The 12,202-nt window shown below is 34.1% G+C and overlaps 1 protein-coding gene across 1 annotated transcript in view; it reads left to right on the top strand.

Annotated features, from left to right (window-relative positions):
- The window catches only part of AKAP6 (A-kinase anchoring protein 6), a 254,431-nt gene extending 247,975 nt beyond the window's left edge, over positions 1 to 6,456 (top strand). Inside the window, exons 14-15 of the mRNA XM_083862864.1 lie at positions 36 to 330; positions 5,522 to 6,456. Coding sequence (XP_083718990.1) covers positions 36 to 289 — 254 coding nt within the window. The 3' untranslated portion in view covers positions 290 to 330; positions 5,522 to 6,456. The remainder of the gene's footprint in view (positions 1 to 35; positions 331 to 5,521) is intronic.
- The last annotated feature ends 5,746 nt before the right edge of the window (positions 6,457 to 12,202 follow it).

Below are 12,202 nucleotides of genomic sequence, written 5' to 3'. Positions count from 1 at the left end.
TTCAAAAAATGCTGATGATGATTTGCTGTTTTCAGATGGACAAAACGAAAGTTTGGAAAAGAATTCTCCAGAGGTTACCACTAAAAATAGTAGTGCAGGAAAATCACCTGGAACAGAAGAAAAAAAAGGATGCGTTGCTGCTTCTGAGGAGGCTTCAGGTACAGAGTTTCAGATAAAGCCTGGCCATTCACAGAAAAAAGATGGTTTGCATCAGAACAGAAAAACTCTAATTTGTGAAGAAAATCTCCTCAAACTTCATAAGGAAAGACATATAAATATGCACAGATAGAATGTAAACCTCTCCAGGCACATAGATAATTCTAGAAACAGGTATGTACTCTTGTACTCTACAAGTTGCACTTTTTTTTCTTTTATTTTTTTCTCTTTTTTTTTAATTTTTAAAAAAAATTTAAAAAACTTTTTTTTTTTGTACAATGAAAGGAGATGAATTGTCAGCCAGGGCTTCTGTTTCATGGTAGTTCCATTTAATTTGTTTTGATTACACTATAATCCCAGTTTACATGCCACTAGTCAACAAATGCAGTGAATGCTAATTGCTTTTTGCCCTTTGGCTTTGCACTGACTGGAGCTGTTCCCTTCTGGAAGAAGTCTGCTATCTTGCAGAACCTGGGAATTCTTCAAACATTATATATCAGCCTCCTTTCCCTCCTCAGCTGAGGGAACCAGAAACCACCTCTGCTCTTTGATGCCTTTCTCTCCAGTCAACTGGTGTCAGGGGGGATTCAAAAGCACTTGATAAAGCTGAAGTTCCAGTTCTACGAGAACTAGTTTGTTTGACTAGTGAGCTGGAGTCCTACAATAGTTCTAGACAAACTAAAGAAGAATGGCTAAGCAGACTAGAGAATAGAGAGATAATAATTATACCATGATTTTAATTCAGTAAGCCATTATTAAGAACACAATTATTACAACATAGCATTAGGCCAAAAGCTGAGGTTTCCAAAACAACAAATCTTTACAACATCATGAAAGTATATAATGTGAAGGTAATGAAGATGGAAACTTATAGTCACCCAGCAGTACTGCAACCTTTGGTTCTATTTTGTGGTAAGCATTTTGAAGCATGAATAAGATGATGGAACCTAAGGCAAAAAGGTGGTCCTGATGTCTATCAATGTTTGAAAGTTCTGGAATTTCTGACCTGGAAATTTCTGATCTGGGATTTCTGACCTCACATAGATGTTGAAAAATAACTGCACATTTAATAAAAAAGAGGATCTATAAAGCAACTTTTGGATCAGTTCTTAGCATGCAGCACTGCTGTTCTGAGTCTCACTAGTTTGGTGACCCAAAAGCCAGCACAGCTCTATCAAATGTCACTAGTCATTGGAAACACTCCTCCAGCAGACCAGAGCCAGAACAGCAACTCTAAATGCCAATCCAATTCCAAATGCCTCTGCTTGCTAGAAGCTGTAGCAAGGGAATTTCCAATAAAACACAAGGCTAAGCATGGGGCAGGTCTCCTCGAGGAGTTCTAGAATCTTGACCTATGGAGATTTTCAAAATTCGAGTGGATGTGGCCCTGAATAATCTTTTCTACCTTTGAAAATAGCCTTCCTTTTAATAAGAGGTTGGACCAGGTGATGTTCAAGTTTCCTTCCAAGTTATGCTATGTTTCCATGCTGCTGCCAGGAGAAAAGGCTGTTATTCATCACTGCTCATGGAAAACATTAGTATTCTCCTATGGCAAACTACATAGCTGTAGCAGAGGATCTTGTCTGATTTACACAAAATAGATTTCTTTGCTGCTCTTAGAGATCTAACTTCCTCATTCTTTATTTTGTTATGTTATATTTCTAAGCTTTGGGCTTTCCTTTTATTGGTGGTTTACCCAGCATTCCCACATTCACATATATATATATATCTAGCAAAGCCTTTAGGTTATGACAGCAGTAGTCTACAGCTTGCTGCTACCTCAACACATCTGTATTTGACTAATGCATTATCTTGGAACCATCATAGCAAAGAGGATATTTCCAGAATGGCTTTGAATAGGCTATCATGACCTGCTGATTTCCCATTAGATTAATACTTGAACACATCCAAACAACTGGAGAAGGAATGGAAATCAACTATGAATCACAAAATTCATAGATGATTCTATGTATTCTAGAATTAAATGGTTTATGTGAATATAGAAGTCTCTATTTCGAAATTGAGATGACAAAAGTCTGAGATTGTTAACTGAAACTGATGTAAACATAAGCTTTCCAAGATATTGTTCTATTAGTTTTCTTATTTTTTGACTCATTTTTATAATATTATTTTGAGGAAGAATACTTGCTGTAGTGAGTGTGATTTTATCCTTGTTCTCATTATTTCGATGATGAAGATAATGACATGTCTTTTTAATTTATTAGTACTTTTGCTCTGAGGATCTCAAAATACTGCTTAAACTTACCTCACTCTTCAGAACTTTATAGTTACTTGCATGGTAGCCAGATTTTTTTTTCCATAAGACTGGAATTGAAAATATGCAGTTTATGTGTGGTCTAAGATTGGACACAGAGGATAGATTTAATAATAAATGCCCCACAATACAATAAAATATAATGCAGAATCTGGATACAACAACTTAAGAGGGTTATGTTATAGCTTCCACTTTTGCCCAGGGGCTGACAAATTATTTTAGGAGAACAAAGCCCCTCACACTGCTTTCCCACTTTTTAAATGTAGGAAGATACACTGGCTCTTAACTTGTACATATAGCATTACTTCCGTGGAAACTATGTACTGTATTATTCCCAGTAGTAAAGTTCTAGAATACATACAGTTTATCTCTGACACACCAAAAATGAAAATCTGAACTGCTAGGTTTAGTTTCACTAAAGTCTGAGCTCCCTTCCCCCATTCACAAGCTTGATGCTTTAACTTCATCTCTCATGCTATGGGGAATGAATTACAGAAGCAATCTATCCTAATTTGTTAACTTATTCAAATAACAGTTATTATACTTAACTATGCTAAAGATTATCTTTTTGGTGGCAGATTGTTTATTTTTTGATGAGGCTAATTACTGATTTTCCAAAGGTAATTTACATTTATTACTAATACATCTTTTAAAATGTGACAGATAAATGTTGTTCCCATAAGTGTATTATGAAAAAAGTTACTATTTAAAAACACATTATTTAATTTGAAAGATAAATGGCAAACACCATTATTTTTCCTGAAGCACCTGTGCTGTAAGCTCATTTAAATGTGTAATTCCATGTGTAGCTGCAATACTTAGAAAAAAAAATCTATACTATATGTGTACCTTAAAAGCATACTGAGAATTCAAAGCTGAAAAAGACATGGTTTCAAATGTAGGTTGATTTTGTACCATTTTAGTGTTTACCTTGGCTGTACAGAAGAATAAAACTAATAACGAATAAATATTTTTGTCAAATGTTGTGATCCCATTGTTTAACAGTGTGCTACAAAATACCCCACAAACAAACAAAAAAAACAAAAAAAAAAAAAAAAAAAAAAAAAAAAAAAAAAAAAAAAGAAAAAACAAACACCTTCCACAAAAAACCCTTCCACCAAAACAAAACAAAAAAACTACCAAAGACCATTGTGGGAAAATTGTAACAATTGTATTGGCAGGGTCAGAAATATCTCTGACAGCACTGATAAGGCTTTCACATGAGCCAATGCAGAGTTCTTCAACAGAGGTGCTCATAAAGCTGTGCTGATTTTATTTCTCAGTTAGAGGTCACCTTGAGAGATCCATCTGTACATGAGATTGTGTGATCTTCTGCAGTCACTGTGACCCATGACTCACCAATGGGACGGGAACTTGTAGTTGCAAATTCAATATGCATAGAGATCAATACATTCAGGACATTTATGTGTTCTATCCAAAGTCTTTTCTAGAGAATGCCTTAGAATTCTGTGTGTAATCTGTTAGTTCTTACAAGTAAATGCAAAAGCTATTTCCTTACTTCTGTATTTTAAATTTAAGTTTTAACTTAATTTAGGGGAAAAATAATTTACTTGCACTTAAGAAACCTAAATTGATTTTATCTGACAGTGCTGCAATATTAGATAAAATATTCTGCCACTTACTATCATCAGGAGAAACCCAGCACTGATGCTCAAAGCGCCTGACTGTTATTTCCTGCTCAGCAATAGATATTTTGTATGACTTTTTTCTTTCCTTATCTCAGTTTTTTTTGCAAAATAATGAAAATAATGATCAATGAAATTTATGAAGAATAGCTTATTTATGTAAAAGTATTTTGAGATCCACAGATAAAAGATGGTACATAAATGTAAAGGACTGTTGGTTATTTATTTACTACAGGAGAAAAAAAAACAAGTTTACATAATAGTTAGTATATAATAATTTACCTTTAGAGACTGGAACTACAATAATAATAAAAATCTTCGCTTATTTTTTTCCTAGAGTTTTTTATGGGGAAAAAATAATATAGTTTCTTTATAGAGTTTAAAGCAGTCTGACTTTTTAGCTCCTTACAGTACCTGACTTTAAAAAATCTAAATAAATAGAGAATCTTGTCTTGAAATCTATGAATTACATCATTTTTTAAAAAACTTGACATAATCCATCAATGAGACTTTTCTTACTCATGCCAGAATTGTAGAAACCTTTTGATACAATCTTCTGCTTTATTCCAATCAGTTCTTCATTAATATCTAAACAGATGGTTGAGCTTTTCACTATTTTGAAGTAAGAGTATTTCTTGTATAAATGGGGAGGGATGTGGTCAGTTACAGCAAAGAGGATCAAAGGAGATGGTAACTGGATAGATCCAGATATTCCTGCTTAACTTGGAAGGCACATAATGCATGTCTGGAGTGCCTCCTAGGAAATGCCTATGAGATGTACTTTGCACTAATCTTTGAGCTGTATTCTGACAGTTATTTCTTCATAATTCTCATAATAAGCCTGTGCTCTTTGCTGAATATTTTCACCCTAAACTCTGAGCTAGATAACTCTATAGTAGGCAAATTTAACTCATTGCTGGTACTAGAAGTGTCTAAATAGTTATTTACAATTTAAAAATACAGTGATGATACTGGCAATTCTATTCACAGACCACTTCTGTGACAATCTTTTCTTCTTCTCTGTTGAAGTCTCACTATATATGTTTGCACAAATATTAATAGTTGTTGGATAGATCTTATTGTTGCTTGACTTTTGAAAATTTCCATGTTTTCATTGGTTGGTGCACTTCTGTGTGCTGAAGGTAAGTTCACGGGTAAAGATGAGGACAAAATCCAGGGAAAAGGTCCAATGTGATGAATATCCTTGTTTCTTTAGAAGCAAAGTCTTTATGAAAATCAGTGACTTTTATACATCAATTCATTTTTTACAATAACTTGTACCTCAGGCTGTTAAAAGTCTTTTTTTGCCGACTGTATGCTTCTGCATTAAAGGCTCTGGCATGTGACCATTTAATGGCTATCTATTATTGTTCTGGAAGACCTATGTTTTGCAAATAAAACTTCGTTTTCTGTAACCTACTATTACTTTTCTGTTTCCTTTTAGAAACTTGGCTGCAATTCAGGTGCAGGTTCATCCTGTAAACCCTGGGATGACCTCCAATTCCATTGTATCACTGCCCTTCATTAAACTGACTCCCAAGATAATTTTTTTTCCAAATGTGGTTTGTCCATGTTGGCTTTGTGGTCAGGCTGCATATGCTAGTCCTGTTTCAGTGATCATTTTTTTTTGTAGCAAGGCCATTTGCTTTCATATGGATTCCTCTCCCAAGCTACCTCTAATGACGCCCCCTTCCTAAATTGGATGCTCCTATACTACTTACCACTGGTTCTGTTCTTTAAAGGTCTATAGAGTTATGATCAGTCTGGTTCATCTTTTCAGAATTGTACCTGTCAGTACTCTTCTATTTTATGTATCATATTTAATATTTATCTGTATAATGCATAAATTTATTGAAACTATTTGGCTTTTTAAGTGACTATTTTGTTGGATTGCAGCAAAAAAAAAAAAGTCATTGGTCCTCCTGATTCAATACATCTAAAAATTAAGCTATTTAAATAAATGGCATTTTATTTATTTAATTTAAAAATTTAATCTATGCAACACTTCAAGAAACAACTACATAGTGTTGTATATTAGAAACTGTTGACATTCTACTGAATTAAGTATAACATTTTGGGTTTTTATGCTTCTTGAGGTGGTAATGAGAAAAAAAGTTTTTAAAAAATGTGTGCCTTGCTGTATTTCTTATACCATTTATTAAAAAGCTGCTTTCACAGTAAAATTATGTTTGTTTGAAAGAGGAAATAGCAAGGTTAAGATGTGTGAATAATTTCTGTATATATGTATAACCAACTGCAAACATTGATGTATAATGACAGTATAAAATGCTTTCATGTTTGTGATGTCCAGTGATGTGGAAATTATAAGCCTTAAAACCATTAGATTGCATGGTAATTAGAATTGGCATAATAAACATAGTTTATTGGGGAAAAAAAGCATAATTGGTGATCTGTTTTACCTGCGTTCCAAGCACAGAATGCTTTATCAAAATTCCAGAGAATATGGTTTTCTTTGCAATATTCCCTAGAGATATGCAACTCCTTAACTGGTGAAGATTTGTATTATCTAACTCAGAGGTAAAGGACTTTGTCATTAAAGATTCTGTAGGTCTTTTGGGCCAAACAAGGTGACACAAATCATTAGTATCTTATATAGTATTTTATAGCAGACCTTTTCACTGTTTATCAGCAACAGTTTGTTGTCCAATTCTTTAAAATTCATTCATTTACATAATTATATTGAATAAGCTCTCTCTAGGCACTCTAGAAGTTGGTTGTTTTGCTAACTTAAATTGTACATTTCAAGTGCATTTATCTTGTGCTAGAGCTATATTGAGTGGCCAAAAAAGGCCAACCAGCCAGCTTTATGAATTAATTCTGCAAACATGGCATTCATTTCCTAAAAACACTATTGGGAAGGAATGTCAGGAAATTTAAAAGACAAGTAATGCCCTCTGATGCCACCTTTAATAATTTTATTTCCAACTATATAAATGCTTTTACAAAAAGCTTCAACAGTCCTCCTTTAAAAAATGTACATCAGTTTGACAAACTTAGCTATAAGCAGAGAGAAACAACACTGACCAGAAGATATATTCGTGCAACACTGAAGGAACAGATATGTAAGAACAGTCTCATGTCTTCCAAAATATTAACAGCTTCCTATTACTGCAAGAGGGAAATTATTTTGCTCTCAATTTAAATTTCCACTGTGTAGCCTTAGGAAAGCTATTAGGTGTGTAGGGCAGCAGTAACAATGCTTATGTTTAAGTATAAATAAGAATTATTTATTATGTGAACCTTTTGAATCTACAAAGATTTCTGCACTTGCATATCTTTTATCATGTACAAGTCTAACAAGGTAATCTATAATTACCTAAAATGTATAACTATATAGCTAAAGACCATTTTATTATATTTTAAATATTTTAAGGTATATATATATATATATATATATATATAAAAATTAATTCAAAATATAACTCCTAATTTTAAATTTTTTGCAGTGACAGTTATGTTTATTTATGAGTTATCTCAACCATGATTTTTAAATGGTCTTGACAGTAGAATTGAGTTAAATTCTATTCTTCTTTTCTCCCTGGTATTTTCTGGTTTATTCTATATTTTTTTAAACTTACTTTGACTATAGTCACACCTTGCACGGTGACAACAGGCAAACTAATAATTCAGAGGCTTTTCAGATCTGTCATCTCACCCAACAGACTGTGCAGAACTCCATCAATTACTTGTACCATTCTATTAGGCCATTTGCCACAAATTCCCTTCTTTCCTGGGGGAAAACAATATTACTTGTCAAATCAATAAACCACATATTAATCATACAATATCTGGAATATTATATGGTCACAATTCAAATTTCTGTGGTTCCTCTCTGAGAGATTGGAACATTTTAATTTGACTGGTAATCCCAGATCAGTATTACTTGGTCTCATGAGATAAAGTCATCATTTTTATTACTGTGACTCAAGACTCGTCATTATCAACTACTCCTCTTTTGGCTAGAAAATTTATCCTTTTTAAAATTTTTATCCTCGGAATTGACTTTGTTGACAATAAAAATTGATTTCTAAGTAAAACACTGATACATACATACATACATACATACATACATACATACATATATATATTCCACAGGACTGTTTCCTCTCTTAGCATAAGTCATGCCTATGGCCATATTGTGCTGGAACTTCTTGCAATTTCCCGAAGGAAAATATTAGTATGGTGTGAAATTAATGTTGATATACCAAGAGTACCTCTAAGATCAGCTCATGCAGAGAGTCCTGTATAGAACTCTTTCCTGCTGGTGAAATTCTCTTGTGGCATAGAAGAATGCTGCAAGCTTTCTGCAGAATTTATTCCCTACTAAAGTTCCATGGGCTGCTTTTTATTCCACACACTCTGTGGCTCATGCTTGAACAACATCTGCAATGTGTGAGGAGGCCATTTGACAGCAATGGCCCTGACACATGAATCTCCTTTTCCTGCCTACTTCACATTCCTCCCACAGAGAGCCAGAGCTCTCCAGCTCTAAGCAAAGGGAGTGCAATAACACTAGGGCTAAAATACATGCCTAGGACTACAACTTAAAATGTTTTTTTTTCAATCACATTAGTGTTAAATATGGACAGCCTTCTAAACCATGTCCCCAATCTTTCTCACTTAATTGTTTGCATTTTTCCCAAGGTAAGTAAAAGATTTTTAGTCGAACATTGCATTTGTACCACTGTACTGGTAAGAAAGTCAGGTGGTGTCTCCCTGTTCTTCTGGTTGTTTGTGCTGTTCTCTGTATACATGTGTACACATCAGCATGCAAACACATGAAAATCTCATATTGTTCCTGTTCTGTTTGTAATAAACTGAAATAAAGAGTTGCTGTCATTTAGATGGCATCTTGACCTTCCTCCTTGGTAACAGGATGCATAGCCTTCCACAACACATATTTTAGCATTTCATTCCAATTCCCCTGTGTTGATGAATACAACATATTTTGAATAACATGTATCTGCTAAGAGGGCTGCTTTTGTTTTTTTGGTCTTTTTTTATTTGGCCAGAAGACATTGGGAACAATGTTGTAAAGTTTTCTGTGCTGTTGTGCACAGAAAAGCCATTATTAATGTTTAGACCAGACTGCACTTGGCTCAAGAGGATCAACAGGGATGTCAAGTTCTTAGCCAAGTCAATCTCCTTCACTGACAAGTTATAACAAACTTATTCCTAATAACAGCATCACTTTGAGAGGGGTTTTGGCCAACAAATGACATCCGATCTATTGCCTTCAGTGCTGTGTGTCTGATTTTTTTGAGATTCCCTGTCTTTTATGCCTTTTCTACCAACCTGAAAAGCTTACATTTTTCATATGACCACTGTTTGGTCAGTAAATACATTTTCATCTTTGATATTAGAAATGCCATTAAAGACTATGCCATAAGTGAACTTGGCATCACTTAAATCTATATACTGGAAGAATTCTAAGTGCCTCAGTGCTTTAAAAATGGAATTTCCTTTGCACTAGCAAGTAGAATTACTTTATTTCTGGTGGAGAAATAAGCTAAGTTAAAACTGAAGTCAGAATTGTATAAATCAGTAATCTTAGATTACAAATATTACTGTGGTATCATAGCTGTTGTCAAAGTAATTATTAAAATCTACAAGAATTACAGAATTATACAATGATTAAAGTTAAATTAAATGTGGTATGAAAAGTTAGATAAGTAAATATTTTTACCTCTGCCTTATGTTGAGCCCATGTCTCTGACATTCTGGAAAGAGAAGGGAAAATTATTTTTAAAAGACATGATATATTTTGAACATTTTTCTTTCTTGCAATTAGTGTAAGGATATTTTGAATGCAGCAAGGATCTAGTTGTAACATTTTCCAAACATTATGAGAATGACAGGGAAAGGAAAACATATTTGACAAGATTTCAAGAAATAGTGGAAAAAGACAAACCATTCTTGAGGCACTTCTTTTACAGAATGAAAAAAATCAGACTTTAGAAGAACTGCTAGCGAACATCAACCATATATTCAAAATATTTTCCTTTTTGTTTAAGGGGAGATAAGTAGTACTGACAATAACATGCCCTTAGGCAAGGTGGTATGTCAATTTCTCATACAGGCTATGGTGCATATATACCAGAATTTCTGCTCTGTAGCTCTTGAGTAAAAAACTTGAACATAAAATTCACTTTGGAGGCCATGGATTTTGTTGTTTTTTCATAAGGAAGTGGACCAAATTTGGACTGAGAAACATCTGCCTCTAAGAAGTTTGAAAAAGAAATTTTAGCAAGCAGATTTTAAATAATACACAATGGTGGACAAAAAATTTATAAAAGGAAAAGAAAACAAAAAAAGCAATCATTCTGTAAATCCTAGTAGTCCCTGCCAGCAGTTTAATCAAGAATATTCCAGGTTGAATAGCATTATTATACTTCTATTAACTGATCGATCGTTATTTATCCTGGCACACCGATGTTAGACAAATCTCTACAGTTTTTTGCTTTACTTACCTCATGTTTTGCTTACAGTTTTTGCTTTATTTACCTCAAGAAGGGCTTTTTAAAGTTCTGAAAAGGTTATGGGAACATCTTTTCAATGGCTGAAATGGTCACATGAATCAAAAAAAAAAAATCCAATGTCATAGTTCTGTTGAGTTGCTGTCTGTGCCAGCCGATCAGTGCTAGTTTTGGCCATATTTCTGGAGGCAAAGCCTTTAAAAAGCTTTTCATGTGCATAGAGCTCAATTTTCCACTATTAATATGACTACTAAAGAAAGATTCCTCTGTAAGGAGTTTGCCTTAAATGACAACATAAATATTTCTCATACCTGCTGCTGCTCATTGTTTATATTCCTGCATCTTATCCCCTGGTCTTCCAAGCTGAAAATTTCTCTGCTCATACCTTTTCTTCTTTCACAACCCAGGAATTAAATTAAGGGTTTGCAACTTATGTTTATTATAGTCAATTTAAAGGTAATGCTTTAAAAAGTGGGCAAGTGGCACCAGAGCCATAGTGGCTTGGAGTGAAAAGAAAGTGGCTGGCAGGAGGAATTCTAAGTGCTTCAATGCTTTAAAAATGGAATTTCCTTTGCAATAACAAGTAGTATTACTCTATTTCTGGAGAGTGGGGAATAAGCAAAGTTAAAAGTGAAGTTAGAATTGTATAACTCAGTAATTTTAGAGTACAAATATTAATGGAGATACATGATGCTGAAGCTGTGCCAACTAGGCTAGAGGGAGGATTCAGATCCGCAAATGTCATGCTGGCTGATAAAAGAAAAAGAAGAGAGAAGCAGAGGAGGAGGTGAAGCTTCAAGGATGGTTGATGGGAACTAGCTTTGGTTAAAGTATTTGTAGAATATTAGGAGCATACACTGTTTTGAAAGAGATTTATCTCTATTGCTAGACTTGTTATTGCAAAGTGCAAAGCAATACTATTCATGAATACTCATTTTTCTGAATCTGCTGTTCAGTAATGCCAAGCATATCAATCAGGTGTGCCATTGTCAGTTAATTAACATTTGATTGCATTAAACACAGGGTGTTGAAGAGGAGGTTTCTTCTAGGAGGGGGAGGGGTATCTGTGTGATTTCTTTGGAGGGGGAGGGATGTGTTATTTGTAATTATTGTCAGCTGTGAGAAAAGTCAAATTGTAACTTGTTAGTGCCACTCACCACTCTTTATGGCCACTGTAAGATGGGAAGACAAAGGCAGCAGGTGTATCAGCAGCTTAGTCCTCAGCCACATCAGAAAGGGAAGGGAAAGGAAAGGTAAGGTAAGGTAGAGGGAGAAGAAAAGTTGAGTTATGCTTGTGGTATATATCTATAACCATTTGATAGCATTTTGTAACATAATAGACTTGCTAGCATTCAAAGTAATGAATGATTTGGTTAAGTCAAATCTGTCTTCTTCTCCTAGCCACACAATAACAAGTCACCCATGGAAATGGACTGGTAGTGAATTCAGACATAATGGAAGGAGATACTGTACTTCTTCACATGATATAGAATTAATCTATAGAATTTCATTTTGTCATTAAATTAATGAGTCAAATAGTTTAGTGGGATTGTAAAAGAGTGTAAATATAGAATAGGCCGCTGTGCCAAAAGAGGAGGTTAGTCCAAGTGAAGAGAGCAAACTTAGTT

Source organism: Zosterops lateralis, assembly GCF_965231275.1.
Source record: "Zosterops lateralis genome assembly, chromosome: 6".
Lineage (NCBI taxonomy): Eukaryota > Metazoa > Chordata > Aves > Passeriformes > Zosteropidae > Zosterops > Zosterops lateralis.
The sequence above is the reverse complement of the archived record's forward strand: the minus strand, read 5'-3'. Positions and strand labels throughout refer to the sequence as shown.